The sequence below is a fragment of the Corvus kubaryi genome, unplaced genomic scaffold (genome assembly GCF_017639235.1).
Source record: "Corvus kubaryi isolate FWS band 111438036 unplaced genomic scaffold, C.kubaryi_AGA036_p1.0 37397, whole genome shotgun sequence".
Taxonomy (NCBI): domain Eukaryota; kingdom Metazoa; phylum Chordata; class Aves; order Passeriformes; family Corvidae; genus Corvus; species Corvus kubaryi.
The window spans coordinates 12,168,440-12,191,016 of record NW_024581136.1 but is presented as its reverse complement, the minus strand read 5'-3'; the positions used below and the strand labels follow the sequence as shown (position 1 = coordinate 12,191,016).

The following is a 22,577-nucleotide window of genomic DNA, read 5'->3' as shown; positions in this document are numbered from 1 at the left end:
AGGAGCGGGAGAAGGAGCGGGAGAAGGAGCGGACCGGCGGCGGCGGCGGCTCGGGCCCGCGGGAGGCGCGGGAGGCGCGGGCCGAGGCGCGGGCGCGGGCGGGCTGGGCGCGCCTGCTGCAGGACCCGCCGGGCCGCCGCCACAAGGGCCTCCACAAGAAGGGCCTGGGCAAGGGCTGCTTCGGGCTCAAGCTGGATCGCATCGGCACCATGAGCGGCCTCGGATGCTGAGGGACCCCTGGCGGTGAGTGCGCAGCCGGGCCGGGATGGGGCCGGATGGGGCCGGGATGGGGCCGGGATGGGGCCGGGCGGCTGCGCTCCGGTACTGCGAGGGATGCGGAGGATGCGCTGCCCTGTGAACGCGAGATGCCAGCGGGCGGGACTACAGGTGTTCATCCCGCTGAGCCTCGCAACCCCCGGCATTGCAGGCGGGCAAAGAGGAGGATCCCAAAGTCCGCCTGAATTGCATTCCCGTCTGGAATCCACCGGCCCTCCTGCTGCCTTGCCCTGCAGAAGGATCAGAGACCCCAGCTGCTCCCGCAGCAGCTCAGACTGGATCCCCCCTAATTTGAGCTAGACCCGTAGGCTCCGGGGAGGATGCAGGAGGAGCTCCTGTGCAGCCACACGTTCCCAGTTGCCCCCTGTGCTTGACACACATAGGTGACTATGGATAGGTGTTAGGAGGGCAGGGTACCCCTTGTGTGCCTGCAGTGGGAGGATTAGTGAAGCTCCTGTCAGCCATGCTCCAGTGCTTTTAATTTAAGGAAAAACAATACACAAGTTCCCCAGGTGCCTTCTAGGTGTGGTGACAGCCAAGAGTAGCACTTTCCTAACTACAGCTTTGCATCCAAGCAAGTTATGGGAAGCTGGGAGAAGTTCTTCCCACAGTGTTTCAGTCACTGCTTAGCAACCAATGGGCGAAGTAGTGTCACTTGCCCAAAGTGATGGGTTTGGGAAAAACATGGCAGTGCCTCCCCTGCCAGGTCTCCCTGAGGGTTCTGGGGGCAGTAAGGCACTGTTCTGGCCTAGCCCTGCCAGCAGGACACACACAGATGAACTCATGCTGCCGCCCAGGCCATTCACTCTTCTTCCCGTGGCACAGCACTGCCCCACTCACAGGGACATGCCCGGCCCTGCAGTAACATAACTGGGCACAGAGGGGACTGGATCCAGCTGCTCTGCAGAGTGATGGCAATAGCACAGCCCAAAGGTGCCCACAGGATGCCATTGCTGGTCTATGGCCTCTCCTGAAGGGATGGGTGCTCTTTCTCTCCTCCCTTATGTAGAGGCTCCTCAATATTGCCAAGTAGTGCCAGCTCAGGGCTCCAAGAACACACGTACCCCATGCAGGCAGCTTACAGCCATTCCCTCTCACTAAACTCATTAGGACAAGAAAAAAACTCCAATAAACACAGGGGCAGGAGGAGCAGCAGCTTCCCTCAGCCTCTCCACTGAACACCAGCCAGAAAGCAAAGGGTGCACTTCTTCCTTGCTTTAGCACAAGCAAAAAAGCTCAGGGATGGCTTCTGCTGAGTTCAGCATCCCCCAGGCCCAGGTTACTTTGGCAGGGGTTTTGGCTGGGTATGGGTAAGGGGTGCTGTATGGCAAGTACTAACAGGCACTTTGTTCTTGTTCCTCCCAGGGCTTTGAATCTGTAGTCCACTTTATCCTACCATGTGCGGCCAGGCACGGCCATCCCCCAAGCAACACCTAGAAGAGCAGGGACCCTCTTGGAATGGACAAAAGATGTGGCTGTGTTTTTCTTTTTGGTACGAGGAGTCATGGCACCAGCTGTTTTGGTTTTGTTATTTTTTTAACAAGTGCTCTCTATCTTATATATATTATATATACAAACACTCACCGAGACAAGGGACAGTGCTTTTCCAAGAGACTGATGAAGCCAGCTGTATAACGTTGCTGTTTGTAAATTCATGTCATGCATAAATGTATTTATGTTGTAAAGCTATTTATATATTGTTTATAAAGAGATATTTATAAAAAAATTATTTATGTAACTAAATGAAAAGTCAAGCATTGTAACATTTTTTGTCCTAAGTAGTTCAAAAACTTTAAAAAAAAAAATCATTCCATGTGGCATTTTGTAACCTGTCTTTATTTAAAAATTCACATACAATTTAAATGTCAGATTGATTGATTTCAACAGAGCTAAAGAAGAAATTGTTCAAATGTTTTAGAAAAGTCAGGAGTGAGAGAAAGGCCAGCTGATATTTTAAGCTTTGATCCCATATGCAAAAGTAAACTTGTGCCCAATCCTGTGATGCTCTGATGGACTGAATCCTGCTCGGCGCTGCAAGGCTCTGCAGACCCCAGCTGAGCTCCCTGTGAGAGCACACGGGCAGCACATCCATTCCCAGGTCCCAAATGGCACCCGTGGAAATGAGCCCACCATGGTTAACAGCCGAGTCCTGGATTGACAGCAGTGTGACAAGGGCAGCACCTATCCTAGATGGGCTTTAACCACTTCCAGTGCAAGTTGCAGCCCATAACTACAGTTCTGTCACTGGTGCTGGATGGAGACGCCATCCCTGCTCACAGCAACAAAGAGCCTGTGCTGGATCTGGCCCCTGGCTGCGCTGGTGGGGGCAGAGCTTTGTGCCTGAGGCACTGCTATTCCAGGATCCGGTGGCCCATTTAGTATCTTGTTGATATTCCCATTCTCCAGCCCTTTGCCACTAAGCTGTAAAGTCCCTTCCTCCAGCAGAGATTTATTTAACTGAGCCAGGGACAATACGTAGACAGACCAAAATATACTGAGAGCTGCCTGGTAAGGATTCATGGACACAGCTGTTGCTACAGCTTCTTGCTATGTAAAGTGCATGAAATAAATCGTTAAAATGACTCGGAGCTCTAAAGGAAACAGCAAGTGAGGGGGCGGGGAGAGCAGTAAACACGCAAACTCCTGCTTGAAGGCTCTTTGGTCTCATTCTTCAAAGAGGCCTTAGAAAAAAAAGAGTGGCAGGTGCCCAGCCGTGACAGGAGTCACAAATTACGCCCTTGCCATTGTAGTGGGCTGGGAAACGACAAGCATTATGCTCTGCTGGGCTCCGGTGCCTAGGACAGGGCAAAAAGAAAGTCACTAAGACCCAGAGGCAAAGCGATCTTTTTCCTTAGCAACCACCAGGAAACCATAGAAACCTCCAGCCAGACTCACCCCAGCTCTGACAGAACACTGGGTGCACAGAACAAGAGGATTCATCCAGACACCTGACAGCTCAATCATCAGGTTAGGAGCATGCAGGGGATGTTTCTGACCTCTCATGAGCATGGGCTCCGTCAGAGACAGGTACCCACCTCACAGCACCCACAGAGTCCAGCTGGATGGGGAGCAGCAGCTGACAGACCACGTAAGATGTTGCCTATGGGCATCCCTCCTCCTGGCAGGGAGGGAGGCAGGATGGGCAAGTGGCAGCTTCCATAGGGAATGACAACCCACTGTAAGGGCTCTGTAAGTCAAATACACCTGTGAAGGTCACGCTACCAGCTCCACACATCTTTAGAGGGAAGGACAGGATCCTCAAGAGATGCCCATTAGAGGGGATTTTCCACTGTCACCCAGCAAACCTAAGGGACAATAAGGAATCGCTTACTGTGCAGACCTGTCTGAACAGAGGTGTAAGAAGGTGGTGCTGCAGGTCCTGTTCAGGGTCTTGGTTCTTGAGCATGAAGCCAGAGTAGTGACCATGACTGAATAACCAAGGTGAGGGCAATTCCCCTTTCAGTTTTGGCTTTTTGCTGCAAGCCAGAGGCGAAATAAAACCACCTCCTTCATGATAGAGGGGTTGTCCTCAACACAGCAGCAGGGACTCAGTCTCAGGAATTCAATCCACACAATTTGACCACCTGAGTGGTGGCAGTGAGTGAGGCAGAACTTGAAATAAGGTTGTGAGATCAGAGATCACAGCCTGGGGTCATGTACAATCTGGATTCCCGTTTCTCCTCAGCAGCATTGTCCAAGGGAAAAAGCACAGCTCACAGCATGGGTCCCCTCCATCCACTGGGCTTTCTGGGAAAGCAAGCCCAAGGAAAAGGACAAAGCTGTATGGCAAAAGGACATTAGCTTGGCAGAAGAAAAGCAATCAGAGCTAGAGCTCCTGGTGCAGAGGGAGAGGATAACAGCTTGGTTCCTTGCTTTGCTGCTTCTAGTCTGGCCAAGGATAAGCCACCCTGTCCCTCAGGATGTGGATTTCCACCAACAGGACGGGAATATTGTGCCCATGTGGGGGTGTGAGCTGATGTGAAGAGAGAAGGCAGCACTCGGGGGTGAAAGAACACTTGGGAAAGCTCAGATCCACTCAACCTCAGCCCCTCTGTGGCACAGCCAGACCAGTGGGTCTGACAGGCAGAGAGTGGCACTGCCAGCAGAGGTCAGTTCCCAGAGCACTGATGAGCACTTTCCTGGTTCGCTGGACAAGCCAGAATGGGAATCAGAAGTGGCTCATTAGAGCATACTAATCCCCCAAAAAGGTCACAACCGGGTCTCCCTGACAGGGGCTCAGTAGAAAACAAGGGCAGCAAGAAAGAGGGGCCACAGGAATCTAATTAAGAGGCAGGGAGGCATCTTGTGCAGCAAAACCAAATTCATCTTGCATCACTGCCTCCCCTGTGGGCCAGCTAGGTCAGATCCTCACAACATCCCATTAAAAGATTCATGGGCAGCCCTGGAAAACTCCCCTGCCACATCCTAGCCCAGACAGTGTAACTGAACAAGTTGTTCTGGATGCAAGGTGCAGCCTCAGGAGGTGGCATCTGATATCTCAACCACAGTCTCAGACAATGGCCTTTAGCAGAGGTGTGTACATACACCTGGAAGTAAGAGGAGGAGGAGTCCCAGGGTCCCCTGTCCATATTCAGATCAAACCAGCACTCATGGGACCTACATGTTTCCTGCACCACCAGCTGAACGAGCAGTAGCTAATTCAGCTTCCTAATGGGAACACTTGTGACAACACAGGAACAGCCTTGATTTCTCCTCTCCAGGAGCAGTTCCTAGCAGGAGTTGAACTATAGGCCCCCAGCCTGAAAAAGCACACAGCTCTCTAGTGAAAAAGGACAAAGAGCTTCCTCCAGTGCTGTAGTACAAGTGCCTGGCAAAGCCCAAACAGGCTGGAGCAGACCTTGGAGCTCTCACAACAGGGACACAGTTGCCTTCTAATGTGTGGGAAATCAGTTCTGTTCCCCCAGCCCATATTGCATGTTTTTCCCTGATACCATTCATGCAACTTTTCTCAGGTACTTATTGCTGAAGGGTTACAAAGCCCAGCTCAAGGTGACAGCAAATCCCAAAGCAATGACGAAAAAGAGAAGCCCAGAGTCCCAGAGCAGGAGAGCAAAGGAATTTTCCATCTGGAAAGGGACTTGAGGCATGGAGCAGGGACTGCCAGGAGCAGCAGCACACATGCCCCTGCCACTTGCTCCAGGACTTCTCCAAGCATGGGCTGCTTCCCTCAGAATGCAGAAAAACAAAGGGAAGGGATCACCGGGCAACTTCCAGAGGGAGCCTGCACTTGATACAAGCGTGAATTGAAAACAAGAAGGGAATTGAATTCATGCCCCTTCCTGTCAGTCAGCAACTAACCTTGTCAGGAGGGATGGCAGCACTAACTGAATCAGGCAATTCATTAGGTTGGGGCACACAGCAAAAGCCCACACTCTCTGGAGCAGAACTATAGTGAAAATCCAGGGTAATGAGTTGCAAACGGCCTTTGTAAATGACACTTCTGCAGTGGCTCTGGCAGGCTGGGAAAAGAGCTAATAGGAAAATCATTAGGTAGCATCCCTTTGATATTGTTGAAAACTGCACAGGCTATTTTTCCTGCCCCCTCCATAATTAACCTGGTATATTACCCATAATACTCCAGGCTGATATTCCCACAATGGACCACCTTATCTCCACCAGGGAAAAAGAAGGGTATGCTATTTAAAAGGAAGATGACTTCTGAAAAAGCTTTAAAGGTTTAAGATTTTCCCCCTACTGCACACACGCATCTTCTTCAACTCCATCAGCAACCAACCTCTGCCCAGCCAGGAGACCAAACCCCTGTCACAGTCAGCAAGCAGGAACAAGGCTGTCCTGGGAAATGCAGCTGCAGAGGAACTGATCTGCCCAAGGTTGCTCTCTGCAGATGCAGCAGAGCTGGAAGAGGACACAGCTCTGTGCTTTGCCTCTTATTTACAACACTGTCCTCATCCTTGATTTCCTTTATACTAAACCAGGCTGCAGCCTGCGCCTCCTGAGACGCAGAACAGCTCTGAGGAGCAATGCCTACCCACCTGGCTTGTCTGCCAGCAAGGAGAGGTGTCATCTCAGAAAAGGTACAGCATCACAGCTGGCAGGTGATCCTGAAGGAACTGGTGCTCTCTAACAGCTGTGAAGGTGACAATGAAACATAGAGATGTTACTTAGTGCATCAGCACAGAGCAGCCTTAGGACGGTGCTAATCATGCTAATCATGAGACAGTGAGTGAAACATGAGGGCTGGTGAGATAAACAGCATCTTTGGGAAGTCTGGAGGGCAAGAGAGCACTACTTCCAAACCTCATACTCATGAAAATACAGCCTATGGTCAGATAAGCTCCCAATACTCACAAAGAGGCTGATCCTTGATGGAGCGAGGCTTCGCTTACCCATCACAATCAGCTCTTCCAGAAACACAGAGGTATATGTGATTAGGGCATTTCAAAAACACCCTAATGATACAGATATCCCAAAGGCTCTTTGGAGATCTGGAGATGTGGAAGTGCGTCCCATCTTCTCCTAGAATTAGAGCAAGCAAGGACTACTTTTGTGCTCTGTGGGGAAATACATATTTCAGACTGGTAAATGACCTTATGGCATCCCATTACTGCCTGGAATTTCCAGTGTGTATGTATGTATATTCACTAGAGCAGGGACATCTTTTCTTATCCACAAGAAAAACTGTGGTCACAGCTCCCACACTCAGGCAATTTGCAGTGGGGCATGTCATGAGATGTACACACTGTACAAAGGAGCATCTGTGCCTGAGGATTCATAGACAAGGAGCAAACTGCTGCTCTGCCCATTCCTTTGCCTGGCTGACCAGTCAGAGAGGGGAGTGGCACCACGGGGCACTGAGAGGCAGGGTCAGCCCAGACTGGGAGGTAAACACACACTCTCTTTACAGAGCACAATCACTTACCTCTGGGAGCTCTGTGGGAGGGCCAAACTTCAGGAACTATCAGGAAAATGTCAACAGTCCCTGAGAGACACGGACCTTCATCATGGAGCAGAGTGAAACAATGACATATTTCTAAAAACTCTGCCGAGAAATTCAATCACTTTCAGGCTAAAATTCCATATTAAGAATACAAGGTTGAGGTTACAAGTAGGAACTGAGATCTCTCTAAACTTTAATTTACCTTTCTTGATGCCTCTGGGTTACTCTCGCTCCGATTACACAAAAATATGCTATGCAGACTCAGGTTTTGGTTCCCTTGCATTAGGTCAGACGTTACAGAGGACTTAGTGGTGTGGAAAAAAAACAACAGGAAACTTTGTTTGCAACCAGGTGCCCAAGATCTGGCTAGCTGGGTCTATGTATTTGTGGGGCAGGGTCTTAGATTTCTCCATTTCCCCATTATTTAGAATAATAAAGAGCAAGGTTGTTTTTCTGCACTGCAGTTTGCAACAGGCTCAGACACAAAAGTAACAAACCCTGGCACTAACAGCCCCACAAATGCACAAGCTTGGACTGTTTTACTGTGCAGGGGTGGGCTTTGTGTGGTATCCAGCTTAGCTGAACTCATACAAACCTGTACAGAACTGAAAGTTTAGGAGAAGTCTGGTTTACCCATGTGATTTGTTATGTTCTAATACTCAAAGGTAAGGGGCACTGTTTCTTCTGTCTTCCCTGCAATGAGTAAGCTCAAGTCTGCTTCACACACGTGGACCATATAGGATAAGAACACTAAAACCAAAACCACCCTCTGAGGTCTGTATCATTTTCCATCCTTTCAGGAACTGAAAGATGTTCAGCAAAATTCACTTTGCAGGGCTGGTGGGAAAATGGCCATTTCTTTCCACCTCTGTCTTCTATGAGGAACAAAAGCTTCACTTTCCCCAGCTTCACTCTGGAGAGCAGCTTTGCAGGTCCTACTCCTGTACATGATCCACAGAGAGAGATCTGCAAGCCTGAGAGCAGCTCCACAAGCACCCATGGGATTTACTAGGTCTGCACAAGATTGATTACAAGACAGATCTCAAGTCTGAACACAGAAGGGTCTGTCAGCATCACTGATTTTTCCTCCTATTCTCAACACAAGAGTAAGTTACCATTCAACTTAGCTAAGAAGGTGAGGAGGAAAGTAAAAGAAGAAGAAATTTCAATCCAAAACTTCTTTTTTTTTCTGTAAAAGACTGACATCAGCACTGCTTCATCATGTTCCAGAATTGCCTGACGTTAGCTGGTATCAACCGAGTCACGGCAGGAATGCCAGGGACATTTGTTAGCATGAGGCACAGCTTCAGGGCTAGGGCAGCCTACCAGCACTGCAATCAGCTGAGATCCTCTCTTCCATTTTCCAGCTCAGTGCTCAATTCCATATTAAACAAGTACTAGTACAAGTGGAGCTGCAGAACACAAAGCTAGACAATAAAGCTCTGAAGAGCAGAGGGAAGGCAGTTCCATCCACTTTCTCTCCCTCTGGGTGGAAAAGGCAAACAGAAGTTCAATAGCTCAAAGTCTGTCCTGCTGCAATCTGGGAGCGAGCTGCAGCTGGAGCATCCCATCGCTGCCATAAACCAAAGCAGAGCAGGATGCTCGCCCTGCACCAGGGAGCAGTGTCCAGCAGTGCTCAGACAAGCTCTGTTAGCTGCCTCCAGCAGGCACAGGCAATCCATTGGAGTTTGCATCAAATCTGCCTCTGCTTCCACCTCCCTCTCATTCCCATAGCAGTTCAGCTCCCTGGGCGCTCCCCACTCGAAACTGCCCACAATTCAGCCCCCCCCCAGCCCCTAATTCACACAACTCCACTCTGAGTTGCTGCCGTTCCTGCAGACACAGGGAGTCAATGCAGTCTTTATCTGTTGTCCTTCTCAAACAGCACAGCACCTCCTGCATCCTTGCCTGTTAACAACTCTGCCTTCTGCTTCATTCCTGGAATAGCTTCTAACTCTTTCCTTCAAGCCAGATTCATTAACCAGCTGCTGCAGAGCTGTTTGCCTCCCCCAGGTACTCTGTGCATGTCATTTGTTAATGACTCATCTCAGACTGGGCTCATTGCAGACATCCCCCTCCTTTTGCGGCACCAAGCCCTTCACTGGCTTACCAGGAAAGCCAAACATGCAAACAGCTCCATCCCCTCCAATACCCCAGTCCCTTCTCCATCCTCTGTCACCATTAGACATGGGACAGCACTTTATTCAAAGTGCTATTTCCTCCCTTGCTGCTCTGCTGATCAGAGGCAATGTGTACCAAAGCATAAATAAGATCCTCACCCCTAGCCAGGCTTTGAGAACAGCAAAAACATAAGAACAAACTCATAAACTTCCAACCACTAAAAAAGCATCAGCAAACTAATGTGACTCCTGTAACTGGCAAGGAATAAACACCAAGGGTGCCAAACTCACATCGACTTCCTCAGCAGACTGTGGCTTGATGAGGGGCTAAAATGATTCCCAAAGGCATTTGTATTCCTCCTGCCTCTTTGCAGGACTGATATTAAAAACGGAAAGGAAAGAGGACCATAGAGGATCTCTTCACCAGTCAAATCCAGTGAGGAACTGGATGACCAACACGTTACAGCTGTCCATGCAGCAAGCCAGAAACAGACCCAGTCCATCTCCATCACACAGACTTGGGGACACAAAGTCCACCTGCACCTCCTGAGAAGCTGTCAGCTAAACACTGGGAGAAGCTGAAACAGGAGCTAATACTGCCACTGCTTGGGAAGCAGTTCCCTTGAGCTACCGGTGAAGGCTTCATGCTCTGGGCTTATCCACTTAACATCCTTGTTGCATGTCTAGGGGGAGAGAGAGCTGGTAAAGAGTCAGAAGCCTGACCAGAATCAGAAGTTTTTGGGACTTGACCCAGAGGAAGCTGGAGGGAGGCTATTTAGATCTTCCTCTCCAGATTAGAAGCTGGTGTGCCTGCACTGCAGGAGAAGAAAAGGAGAGGGAGTTACTTTCACAAGTGAGCAAGTCCTGTGACTGAGGACGGCAAATGCAGATGGCAAAGAGTTCTGGCAGCAATAAGAACAAGGCACGTGCGTTGCACAAGCAAGTGCAGGTGACAGCTGGCTGCAGGACTGGAGCATTGTCACAGTCCTCTGCTTAAACAGCTCCCCTGCCTGCTTCTTTACAGAAGTGAAATGCAGGGGCCAAACTACAAAGCAGCGCTCTGCTAGACCCAAAGGAAGGAAATGACTGGCCTAAGACAGAGCACAACTACAAACCTCCCATAACCAGGCATCATAGCTGTTTAGGCTCAGGACACAGCGCTCAGCTACCAGCTTTGCCACAGATCCTTCTGCACAAATCTGGGCAAAGACAAACTACTCACAAAATGTGAAAAGGCTTCCCTATCTCCCAGATGCATCAGGGAGATCAGCCAGACCTTCGGTCAACATACACCAAGAATCGAATGCTAAAGTGAACAGGTGCCATTGGACAACAAGCCTAAAACAGCCTCAAAGTCAAGACTCCAGACTCTGACATTAAATCAGCATTTTTAATTTTTTTTCTAAAATGTGCTTTTTTATGAATTGCTGTTCCAATGCCTCCCCCTTAAAAAAAACCCCACATCTTGCCAAACTAGGTGCAAATCACCTGAAGTTAGTTTGTAACAAATACAAAAAACCCCACAAAACAAAGGCTGAAATGCTTTAGATTCACAACAATGTACAAAAAAAAAAAAAAAAAGGGGAGGAAAATACAACCTGAAAGTGTTCAAAATTCAGAAAGACTAGTCAAGTCCATTGCTTCAGCAAGGGGATGCTGCTGCGACCCCTGCCAGTGGGTCCTGGGCCACCAGCCTGCCTCGATGACCAACAGGCTCCTCTCCCACTGTTGCCAGCATCCAAGGAAGAGCGAATGCATTACCCTTTGAAGGTAATCAATGGGGGAAACAACTCACAAGCAGCTCTGGGAGGTCACATCACATTCAGGAGGAACAGTTTCTAGCATGCCCCTAACCACCTGCAAGGACTGTGTGAAAGAGCAGCCTGCTTCCTCCTCATTGTACTGATGCCTCAGAGATGCAGAACAGTGCTTTAAATCTGTGAGAGATTAAAGGGTTTAGTAAGGGCAGTAAACAGACAGTTAAGTAAACAGCCCAGCACTGGAACTCATCTTCACAGAGCGAGGTAGTGTGAATTTCACCCCAGTTTAAAATAGACAGGGGTAGTGGAAAGGCTGAAGACTTCCATGTAAAGCAGTTCCCGGCCTAGAAACCTTCCTGCAATCCCTTTGGGAATGAAAAGATCTGTGTTGATGGCTTCCTCGCTCCCAGCCTGGCTTTGGTAGCCACACTTCAACCCTGGGATTCAGATGCTTGCTATAGCTCTCCCATGATCTGATTTAGTACAGCAGCTTCCTCAAGGTTAAGCAGCAATGAAACTAGCTGGGAGGGAGCAAAACGGTCCACAGATATTTTGGTTTTTTCCTGCCCCTTTTGGTTAGTCCCTTTCTTTAAAGTCCCTCTTGACAGGACCAGAACAGCTACACCCTGAAAACTCATAAGGGCTGCACAGTGTAACTTAGCCAGGTGCTGCTAACTGAGAGCTGTATTCAAACAGGGCTTTTACTTGCCAGCCGGGAAGGGACTGGCCCAGAACCCACTGAAAAAGGAGACGCAGGCCCTTTTTGCTCCTCCTGTTGTCATTCCTAACCGAATGACATTTAGATGGGATGTTCTAGTGACGGCTGGAGACCAGCCCTTTGACTTTGGACATCTTCTTTGTGGGCTGCCTTTGTTCTGTGTGTGGAGGGCACTCTCGCTCTACCAGCTGCTGTTCCATCTCCTGTGCCGACGATGAGGCTGTAGCTTTTAATGTTTTCTTTATGTTTGTGACCTGGCCAAGAAGAGAGAGTGAATCAGCACCTGCTTCTTCCTCCCCTCACAGCAGACACTCTGTTCATAAACATACTGAAAAACCCCTGGAGTATATGAGTGAAGATTATAAAAGAGAGTCTCCCAGCAGTAACATGCTCTGCATTTGAGTTTAATAAAGGTAATGTTTCATCCTCACTTACAGACAGAGCTGATAGTATTTCCAGTCTGGAATAACTAGGGGTTACTTTTTTGCCTAAGAGACAATGGTACAATATTGTACCACCCTTCTGTCTGGCTGGAGAGACCTACTGCTGCCTTGGTGCAGAAGGGAGCCATCCTACCATTCTGTTGGCCAGAAGCAGGAAGGGCAAAGGAGACAGTGAAAGAAAAATTTACTCTCAGGACAGAACTCAAAAAGAAGAAATGCCATTTGGGCTAGCTGGCTGTCTGAGACACAGGTATTTGCTAAGAAGCAGGAACAGAAATTGGTTTTGTGGGAAGCAGCAGTAATGTTTCTGCTACTCTGGCTGAAAAGGAGAGATACAGCACTAAGCACCATCCTCTGTCCCCTGGAACTCTGTAGGGCTCACCACAAATATACTCAGCAAACCTTAAAAAAACCCCCAAGGTTTGGGAGTCAGGTGTGCCAACTCCAAGCCAAAGGCATCTGGCAAACCAAATGTGCTATGGATGCCGATCAAGCCGCCAAGGAGATGCACACATAAACCCGGCAGGGATGATAACCCCTGATGCAGCGTCTCGGGAGGCCCATCCCCACCTTCCCAGCGGCCGTAGCCGAGGCTCGGGCGCACGGCCGGGCTGGACCGCGGGCTCGTGCTGCCACCTAACGGCGGGAGCGCGCCAGGGCCGGCCGACCCCGGGGGAGCTGCCGCGGGCACTTTTTGTAAAAGCCATTCAGACTCCAGAGATTTTTGTTAACTCCACTTCCAGGTTTAACAAAGAGAAGTGTTTTTGACTTCCTGCCTGACTTGTATGAAAGGAACAGAATTGCAACGAAGAACTGTAGGAAAAGCACAGTTTTCCTAATTAATCAATACAGGAAACCACAATTAGTGCAGTCACCTAGCCTAAATTTATTTTTAAAAAGTTCCAATCTGCTCAGAGTGGGCAAATTTGATGTTTGTGGTCTCACTAGCACTCAGAAGCAGATGTCTTTTCTTCCTACCCCACGCCTGATTTGCATGATTGCTAGCCTTCTTCTGAGAGCTGTGACCATCAACCAGGCATTACCAGATTATTTCCTTCAGCAAACAAACGTTTATCCAACAGCATAAAGGCCTGAGATGACTCTGTACCCACCTCCATCTCTACCTGCTGCTGAGTTCGGTGATGGTTCTCTTTGTACTGGTTGGCTCTAAGTACCTGCTGCTCAATTCCTAAAAGCACTGCTTCACAACCATCGCACCTGCAAGATACAAACAATGTCAAACAATGTTTACAAGTTCTCTTTGGAGCAGCTCAATCAGGCAATCTGAAAAGTCACGCTCATCTAAAAGTTTAAGAGATTATTAAAATTACACTTCCTGCTTAGAGTTGCAAAAAGCTGGCAAGAAAAAGCTTTGCTGTGTACTCGATGCATTTCTCAGCATTCTCTAGAGAGTCTGTGTTACTCTTACCATCAAAGACTAAGTGCAGGTTCAATGCACTTTCATCTGCCTTTTCAGTCAGAATTACAGCTTAAACAGGATGCAACACAGTATTTCAATGTAAAATTTTAAAATTAAAGAAAAAAGTAATATTGAGATAATCTTCCTTCCTGTTAAGTGTTCAAATGACAAGAGCACTCAGCACGGAACTCAGAACTGGAGAAGACAAAAAGGGAACTGGCAGTGGCTTCACTGTTACCTTCCAAACAATGCTGCAAGGTCCTGGAAGCTGCCAGAGCCCTCCCACCACGATGGGACTGAGGGAGTTAGAGCAGAGAAGCAAAAAACCTGCCCCCACCACAGGACAGCATATTTGCCCAGCAGTTTAATTACTTTTCATGCACTCATTACCACAGCAACTACGAAGCAATTCCCAGGCAACTCAGGACCTGCCATGGGCTCCACAGTCTATGAGGGAATTTCTTTAGGTGGGAAGGGAATCTTACAAAAATATGAGAAACAGCTTCCTGGCAAAAGTACAAGAGATAATACCATAGTCCCACTACAGTTGCAGACAGGCTGCATTTGCAGGAACAAAGAGAAGACAAAGCCACCTGAAATTTCAAACTTGAAGACATCCCATCCAAAGAGCTGTGATTCTCTGGAATTTGCCCACACAGTTCTCAACACAGCGAAAAAGGCTGAAAAGTAACACTTCTGTCTTCATTATCAAGTGTTGCAGTACAAAGGTGGAGCAGTTCCTACCACGGAACCATGAGTCCAGTTTGGCACCTCTTTCTGCAAAAAGTCCTCGACTCCTCACTGGGGTTCTGCCATGTAAAAGCTACAGTGAGAGCAGAAGCTCACAATGTGGTACAGTTTGGCTTGATACATAATACAAATTGAATCCCAGATGGGATCTTGGAAAACTTGCCCAAAAGACTCCTCCTCCAAGTGTCTAGTTATAGCACAAGACTCCTGATTAATGGAACATGGTGAAATTGAGCCAGCACTTGAAACTCTGAGGGGAAAAACAGGACAAGCTATGTACAAGGAACAAGGAGGGTGGAGAGACTGCCTCACCATTCCTGGAGTGTTTTGACAATGTTACTGATGTCCTTCTTCTGAATGTCTCTGCCAATACAAAAATCCACCTCTAACACCTGGTTTCGTTGATCCAACTTCCCTTGGATAATATCTGTATAAACCGCTTCAATAATGAGATCTTCCAGCTCCCTCAGATTCCTCATATCCAGGTCCTTCAGCAACACAGAATAGGGAATGCACTAAAAACAGCAAGACCAAGAGTAAGTTAACAGTCCTAGAGCCAAAATGAATGGCTAAGTCTCAGAAGGTCAAGACTCAAATGTTTATTGTATCCCACACTTTGACCTGCAGGTGCAGCAGTGACTGATCATGGCAGAACAAATGCTTGCAAGGCTATGAAATATTCTGACACAACTTTGGTAATTCCTGAAGCTTTGGTATAGCACATTCTAGAAGAAAAAAGGTAAATGGGATTGTAGAAGAAATTAAAAGAGTGCTGCTTAATTTTCTCTAGAACAAAACATCAGTGTTTTTAAGAATGATTCTCGATCTCCAGCAGTGAAAAAAGCCATACAAAGTTTCCAGACCTTCCTGACCAATCTGTACATCAGTTCAGACACCGCCCACACTTCACCCATGGAAGTCCATTAAGTTAATATCCCAAATGCACCAGGAGAGAACACTGTACCCTACAGGTACTTTAGCAGTACAGGATTTTTCTGTGAGTACCCATGCAGTCTGATAGAACTTCAGTGCTCTGGAATGGATGCCATTTTCTAAACCAAAAAAAAGAGACAACAGCTGTCACACCCCACGCACTTTACCTTCATTCGGGAAGCCAGGCTTACGATCGTCAAGTGTTTCAGTTTGTTCTTCTGAGTCACTGTTAATTCAGGCAGGTTATCTTTGTTTGCTGTTAATGTCAAAAAGACAGGATTCAGGACTTTACTTGGAAAATCACATAATCTAGGCTGCAGAACTCCAGGCTAGTTATGCTACACTACACCGTGAAAGACTGAACACCTCCAGCTAATGTGGGTGCTGCTGAACAGAGCGCGCTTCTGCTGCACAAATTGGCATACCCAGGGAGAGAAGGGGAAAAGTTAAGAACAACTTGGCAATTCCATTCCTCTCTGCTTCTTTAGTAATTCTGGTTCTGGAATTAGAAGGTAATTCACAACTGGTGCCCTGCCAAAACAGTTGGTCAATGGCTTTGTTTCTACCAAGTAATTTTTATTTCATTAACAAGCTGACAGAAAAAAATCTTCCCCCTTTGCTGATCTGGTTGCAAATACAGCTGGTTTTACTTCTCTGAGGAGCTGCAGAATTTAAAGTGTAAAGTACCAGGCTGAGGAAGAGAGGAGAAATTATTAATCTAGATGGCCACACTGTCACTGTATTATATCCATGTGCCTCATGAATATTTAAAAAGAGAAAGGAAACAGGCAGCTCTCCAAAGCTAAGAAACTCTTTAAAATATCTACTTTAATGGAAATTAGTGTTTCAGGGCCACTCAAGTTCTCCCATCCATCCCACCTCATTCAATACTCTACATTTTGACTGCTTTTCCCCCTTTCTTCACTAGAAAAAAAAGAATGGACCGTGCTGTCACATGCTATGACACAAGAGCCACGGACAGCAAACACATCCTCTAATCGGTCACAGAATTCATGAGGCTCAGGTTGCTTCACAGACACTGGAATTTCCAGTCCTTGCATTTACAGATGCCACTTCTCCTTACAGGAACTAGATAGCTTATCCACCACACAGAGAACCAGCAGTAAGACAGAATTATTTGTCACACTCTGTAATGGTCTGGATGAGGCTGCTACCCACAAATGAAGCATTAAATTGTAGCAGAATGGAAGCATAAGCACCAGAGATAAAAGCACATTTCAACAGATACAAAGATGATTCACACATAGTCTTTCTAAAGCTGTATAAAAGTCATTATTTCGACTTGTATTTTAGCTAAGAAATTATTCATTTTGTTTCTGCAATGCCGTCATGGGATAAAAGGTTATCTCACAAAGCATATAAGTTTTATACATAATGCAGAACAATTTTGTCTAAGTTTTCTGCAGTTTCCATAGCTAGTGTCATCTAAATTTCCATAAGGATGTCTGGAATTGCCCTCCACACAGGTAAGTGGCCTGTGCACATCAGTGAATTCTGCTGCAGACCAGTTCAACCCAGTGCTGCAGTCCCATCCAAACCAGTAACACACTATCGTCTCCAGCCCTTGCTTTCATTTTTAGCAACTAAAAAGCAGACATGACCCAGACGCCCTATGGACAATTCTCCTCCCAAGAGAGTTCTGTTCCTGGATACTTTCACCCAGCCATACCACACCAGGCATCCAAGAAAGCCAAGAATTGCCTCTGACAATCTTAAAGGGTGACCCAGTCCCACACTCTGCAAATGGGCAGCAGTCTCTTACCTACATAGTCCCGGTACGTTCCGTACGCAAACAGGTTCAGCAGCTGGAAATAAGCAGCATTAGACCCCTCAGCAAGCTGGATGGGGAGAAAAGAAATGTCACATAACATGGTCAACACAACCCTGATAGGCAACTACTCCAGAGAATGGTTTATGTCGGCACAGGACAAGCAGTACCCAGAAAAGCAATTATCCAAGCTGGACCCCTTCTAAGGCCTCAGGAGCAGCAAATTTCAGCAGCTTTAGATCTAGCCAAGATGATCCAGCCACTTCTGTGCACTGGAACTTAACTCCAGTTTGGACTGTCAAGTGCTTTGTGGCATCTTGGGAGGTAAAAGGAAAAAGCAAATTTTAACTTCAGCTGACAACCTACAGGGCCAGCTCCTCTCATCAGGTGATAAGCAAGCAGGCAATAGTGATGGCTTGTTAAGCATCCTGTGAAAGCTAGGACAGTTTACCGGCAGACCCACCACATCTCCAAAGCAAAGCAAGCTGGGACACTGTAACTTGAGTGCATTTAAGGTAACAGCTCTTCTCTTGCCTGCAAACACTTCACTGGAATACCGGCAGCACCAAGCAGTGATTTTTATTGATTGGGTTTTTAATACCATTAGCTGCACACAAATCCAGGAAAAAACCAGTACTTGTGATTTGATGCTGAATAACCCTTGAGGCACTTTTAGGCATATTTAAGAGCCTGTCTGGAAAGCCAAACTTGCTGTACACTGTGTTACTCCAGCTGCAGAGATACTCAACTTAGATTCCTTCATTGTAGTAGAGGCCGGGGCTGGCAACGCATTCTCAGCAAAAGCTCTGAAACTTACTTTCCACCTCGGTTTGAAATTGTCTGGATTTGGTTGCCACCCAGGCCTGATACACTAGACATCTGTTCACAAAGACTTTTGGAGAGCATTGAAGTTCTGCTTTCCAGGACAGTAAAGGAGTAGAAAAGGATTTTTCCCTTGTTGGCTGGCAAAATGCCTTCTTAAAACTGCTACTGTGCTGCTGCCAGGTTTTTGCTGTGTTAGCAATTGCCTTAAGGCAGCAAAGCTTTATATAGGTATTCTTTAACACCTAACATATATAGGCAAAAGCAAGGTCAGTCACTTATACAAAAACATCTCTCAACCTAGGTAAGTTGCACTGGGCCCTCCTGGCAACAATTTCACTCACAGGCTGCCTGTGGAAACTTCTGGGGATCCCTTATACTGGTAGTGCAGAAAGGGCATTAGAATAAAAACTCAGCTCTTACCTCTTGCACATTTGTTAACTCCAACAGCTCTCCGAAGACATAAACCCCAGGAGCTTCCAGCACTTGATTTATGAGAGCAGTCAGAGCTGAGCCACTTGTACCTTTGGCTAGTAAAATAAACTGCTCAAGAAGATTGCAGGACGGCTTCTGTTCTCCTGCCATTCTAGGTTTTCAATCTGTCAGTAAAATAACATAATATTAACACATCCTTTCTCCTCTGCAGAGTTCTGCCTGGCAGTGGACCAGAAGGTGCTCAGCATAGCAACATTTCGGTGTCAGCAGAGCCAGGCTTTTCTTCAACATTCAGGGGACAAGCCAGAAACCCAGCAGGTTCAACTGCTGATTTAGCTGAGGAGCAAAAATTATTCACACAGTATCCGAACAAAATTTCTGTCTAATCAGTTCCCTAAAAGGATCTGCTCTTGCAGATCCTTTCTTGTAGGACAAGAGTTTAGATTTCTTGCTGTTTTCAGATTTTTCCTTCTAGTGATGCTGCCAAATAATGCCAACTCTAAAGATTCTTATTGATACACTTGATTGACTTCCTCCTTCCTCATTACAAAGCTCCAAACCAGCAACTAACATAATTTCCTGTGAAGGACTGATCCACACTGCATGCTCACACATCCCACCTGTTCCTTTGACTATTGATACAGTGTGTGTCCATAATTCCCACCGCTTTCTGAACCCAAAAGGCAAAAAGAACTGTGTCCTGGAAGCAGCTCCCCAGTCTGCACTGTACAGTTCAAGTGTTTTGGGTTAACTGGAAAGCTTAAGTGATAAAAATACCCTTTCTACAAAGGCTCTATTTAAGTCCCTGTAAAGAGAGGTCTTTGTCTTCAGCTGCTGCCTGACATTTCTGGTGTGCATGTTGTCTCCCAGCACCAACATGTTGCTTTTGAAATGTAAACCACTATTTATTAACAAGTTCCACAAAATGAGCTGTTTGTTTACAAACAACTAAGACAAAACTTTCCAATCATGTTATTCAGAAACCAAACAAAGAACTTACCAGATAAGGGAGGTTTGTTTGTATGGGATAATTATCAAGCAGAGGGCATAACCTTTACTCTGGTCATGAAAACCAAACACCAGAGAACCCAAGAGCAGAGAACCTGTCTGGTTCTGTGTGACCACTGGGCCCACATTCACCCTTGTCGGGGAGCACAGTCATACAGGGGTTTCACTGTTTCACCAGCCCTAACCAAATTAAGGCTTGTGAAGGCACCACAGACAGCTTCCTGTATTAGTCACCTCCTAAAAATACACTTTACTCTGTTCTCTTACACCTGCAGGTACAAATGGTCTCAACTGCAGTGGGCAACCTTTAACACTCTCCACCAGAGATATCTCAGCCCCCAAAGTCTCTTTGGGGTTCTTTCCATCAGAGGCACACGTGCAGCCTGGCTGAACAGCACCTCAGTTCTGACCGGGAAATCCCTGCAATACAGGAACATTCCGTGTGGCTGCCTAACACATCAGTGCTGCTCCCTCTGCTCACAAGGAAGAAACACACAGAGAGGACAATTTCCTCAGGACAGAATATGAATTGACTGTGCTGGGAATGAGATTCAGATTTCACAGTTCTATTGTCCTCCCTCACAGGTAATCAAACCACACGCTGATGTATGAGATTACAAAAGACTGGCTCGCAGTATCCATGCCCCGGCTGGAAAGGAATGCCAATTCTCTTCCCCTTTCCAAGTAAACCTTCGGACAACTGCGGTGCTATTGCAACCTGTGTGCACACCCGTGTCACCAGGAATACCTCGCTGCTTCCACAACCGACTTACCCTGGTGAGAAGTGACTGAAATACAGCAGACACTCCAACGTAGCTTGTCTAAAGGTAACAACAGCCCAAGTAGGGGAACAAACGGGGCTTCGCTCCCGGTCAGGCCTCGCTAAGGTACCTCAGGGAGTTTCGGGGCGGGAAGCGGCCCGCACACCCCGCAGCAGGAAGGCGGGGGTTTCCCGGCCCTCCCGTTCCCCCCAGACCCCTGGCAGAACCCTCGGCCCCACCGACCGGGCCGAGCCCTGCAGCAGGAGGTGATTTGCCGGGGGTGCCTCACCGCCGCCCTTGTCCCCGGGAGGCTTCTCCCAGCCCCGGCATTACCTCTCCGCTCCCGGCCTCCCGTCCCGCCGCTCCCGGCGCCGAACCCGCCGCGCCTCAGGCCGCCATGATGGCGGCGCCGGTGTCCGCGCGCGGCTCCTTCCCCCCCGGAACGCAAGGGCCGCGCCGAACGTTCCGCCCGGTCCCGCGGCCACCAGGACCGGGAGCCGCCACCCGGCATCCCCGGGATACCGGGATGGGGACGACGGGCTTGGTGTGCAGCTATAGAGCCATGCTCCAGCAGCCCATGGAGCAAGCTTCCTTTGCTGGTGCTGCAACAGCTGCTCCGCTGGGTCCCGAGCAGCTGTTCCAGCATAAACAAATAAAATTCCTGCCTCCCTTTTTGGGGATATGAGGTCCTGTGGCCTCTTCACGTAAGTTTGCATCCCAAAATAACCCGTGCAAAGGGCCGCTGTTGTAAGTCCACTTCGTTATCAGAAGTGGAGCCATTATTAGATTGAATGGTTGCACGGGGCACTGGAACAGACTCCCCAGGGAAGTGATCCCAAGCCTGGCAGAGCAGGAGTGTTTGGACAACGCTCTCAGGCACATGGTGGGATTCTTGGGGATGTCCTGTGCAAGGACGGAAGTCAGGCTCGATTATCCTTGTGAGTCCCTTCACACGCAGGATATTCTATGATTCTACCAGCTGAGCCTCTCGGGCCAATCCTCCTGGGAAATACCAAGAGATGGGGTGAAGACCGTGGGGTGATAGAAGTGATTTTAAACTCCATAGAAAAATGGCCCATACAAATGATATACCAAAGGGCAGAGCTCTGGCTGTGACATGGGGGAGCTGGGACAGAGCTGGAAGGGTTAAGATCCCCCCCAGGGCATAGATCAGGAGCCAAAAGACAACTGAAGGGGTATCACAACAAGGGTGGAAACAAGAGGGAATTGGGGGTTTTTAACCTCCCCAAGGTGTGTAGGCTCATCCATGCCATATTGTGAATAAAATGTTCCTCTGTTAAAAATCCTTCAGCTGAGAGCAAAGTGCTTCTGACTTTCAGTCAGCAAGTCCCTGAAGATCAAATCATGGACCAGCACAGTCAGGAGGGGGGAGCTTTCAAGGAATGAACATCAGAAACTATTAGGGAAACTGATGGGGCTTAGCCTGTGTCTCAGAGCCATCTACAGCAGGTCCCTAGGGTCCCATCATCCATCAGAGAAGGGGTGTCAGACAAGTGCAGAGATGCAGGTGTTGGAATGCTGTTGTGACGCTCTGGGCTTCAAAGCAAATTGGATGTAAAAAACCAGGCCCTGCACAACATGGGAACTGAGCCAGGGCTATAACAAGCCAGTCAGTAATTTACTTAAGCCACACTTAGCTCTCATCTGCACAGGGAGGGAGAATTACCTCTTTAATCACATCCTAACCAGGCCCTTCCTCACAGTTCCTGTTGTCCTGCAGATATGCTGGAACAGTTGCCTTGGACAAGCAGAGCGTGGCCTCCTTTTTCCCAACAGTCACTAAAGCTCAAATGCCAGGCTGAAATAGAAATAGAAATATATGATTGTGAGCTATTTTCCATGGATTGGTTTTGCAACCTTTTGCTAGAGCCTGTGGGTAAAAATCAGCTGTTAGCCCCATGTAGGTCAGCCAGGAGTGCCTGTCCTGATACCTCCCAACTGTTGACAGCCAGCCTGGCTGGCTGACCTGGACTCTGGAGGACAGCATCAGCTAAGCTCAGCTTTTGGGATGGATTTTTTTTTTTTTTTAAGAGGAAAAATATGTGGATGTCCAGCTGTCTCATTCCCTTTTAAACAGCTATTGCAACCTCCTGCTCCACCCACGCAGCTCTCTGTGTGCCAGGAGATGTTAATCCATTTTATCTTTTAATGTTGGCATTATCTCTTGACTCGCCCCATCTCTTCCCCTTGTGATTCTGCAGTCCAGGTCCCTTTTAGGCAGCAGATAATTCACCTTATTTCCCCTTCTTTCCCTGCATTGCCAGAGTAATGTCCCCAAGCAGTGGGGTCCTGGACCCCCAGACTTTGAGGACACCTGGCCTCACCAAGGAGAGGGCCAACAGTGAAAATACTTTTGTGTTTCTTATCTTTTTCCTTATCTTTCATTACTCACCTGTGTGTGC

General features: G+C 47.9%; 2 protein-coding genes across 2 annotated transcripts in view; one reads left to right on the top strand and one right to left on the bottom strand.

Annotated features, from left to right (window-relative positions):
- NPPC (natriuretic peptide C) overlaps nucleotides 1-2,998 on the top strand; it is a 5,214-nt gene extending 2,216 nt beyond the window's left edge. The window contains exons 3-4 of the mRNA XM_042042387.1: nucleotides 3-243; nucleotides 1,642-2,998. Coding sequence (XP_041898321.1) covers nucleotides 3-230 — 228 coding nt within the window. The 3' untranslated portion in view covers nucleotides 231-243; nucleotides 1,642-2,998. The remainder of the gene's footprint in view (nucleotides 1-2; nucleotides 244-1,641) is intronic.
- Nucleotides 2,999-10,691: 7,693 nt separating this feature from the next.
- COPS7B (COP9 signalosome subunit 7B) lies at nucleotides 10,692-20,589 on the bottom strand. Its single transcript, XM_042041995.1, has 7 exons — nucleotides 20,488-20,589; nucleotides 18,374-18,549; nucleotides 17,123-17,198; nucleotides 15,507-15,595; nucleotides 14,719-14,921; nucleotides 13,349-13,454; nucleotides 10,692-12,047 (listed from the first exon to the last, which is right to left on the bottom strand). The coding sequence occupies exons 2-7, from the start codon at nucleotides 18,533-18,535 to the stop codon at nucleotides 11,889-11,891; spliced, it is 795 nt and encodes a 264-aa protein (XP_041897929.1). The 5' UTR covers nucleotides 18,536-18,549; nucleotides 20,488-20,589; the 3' UTR covers nucleotides 10,692-11,888.
- Nucleotides 20,590-22,577: the final 1,988 nt, after the last annotated feature.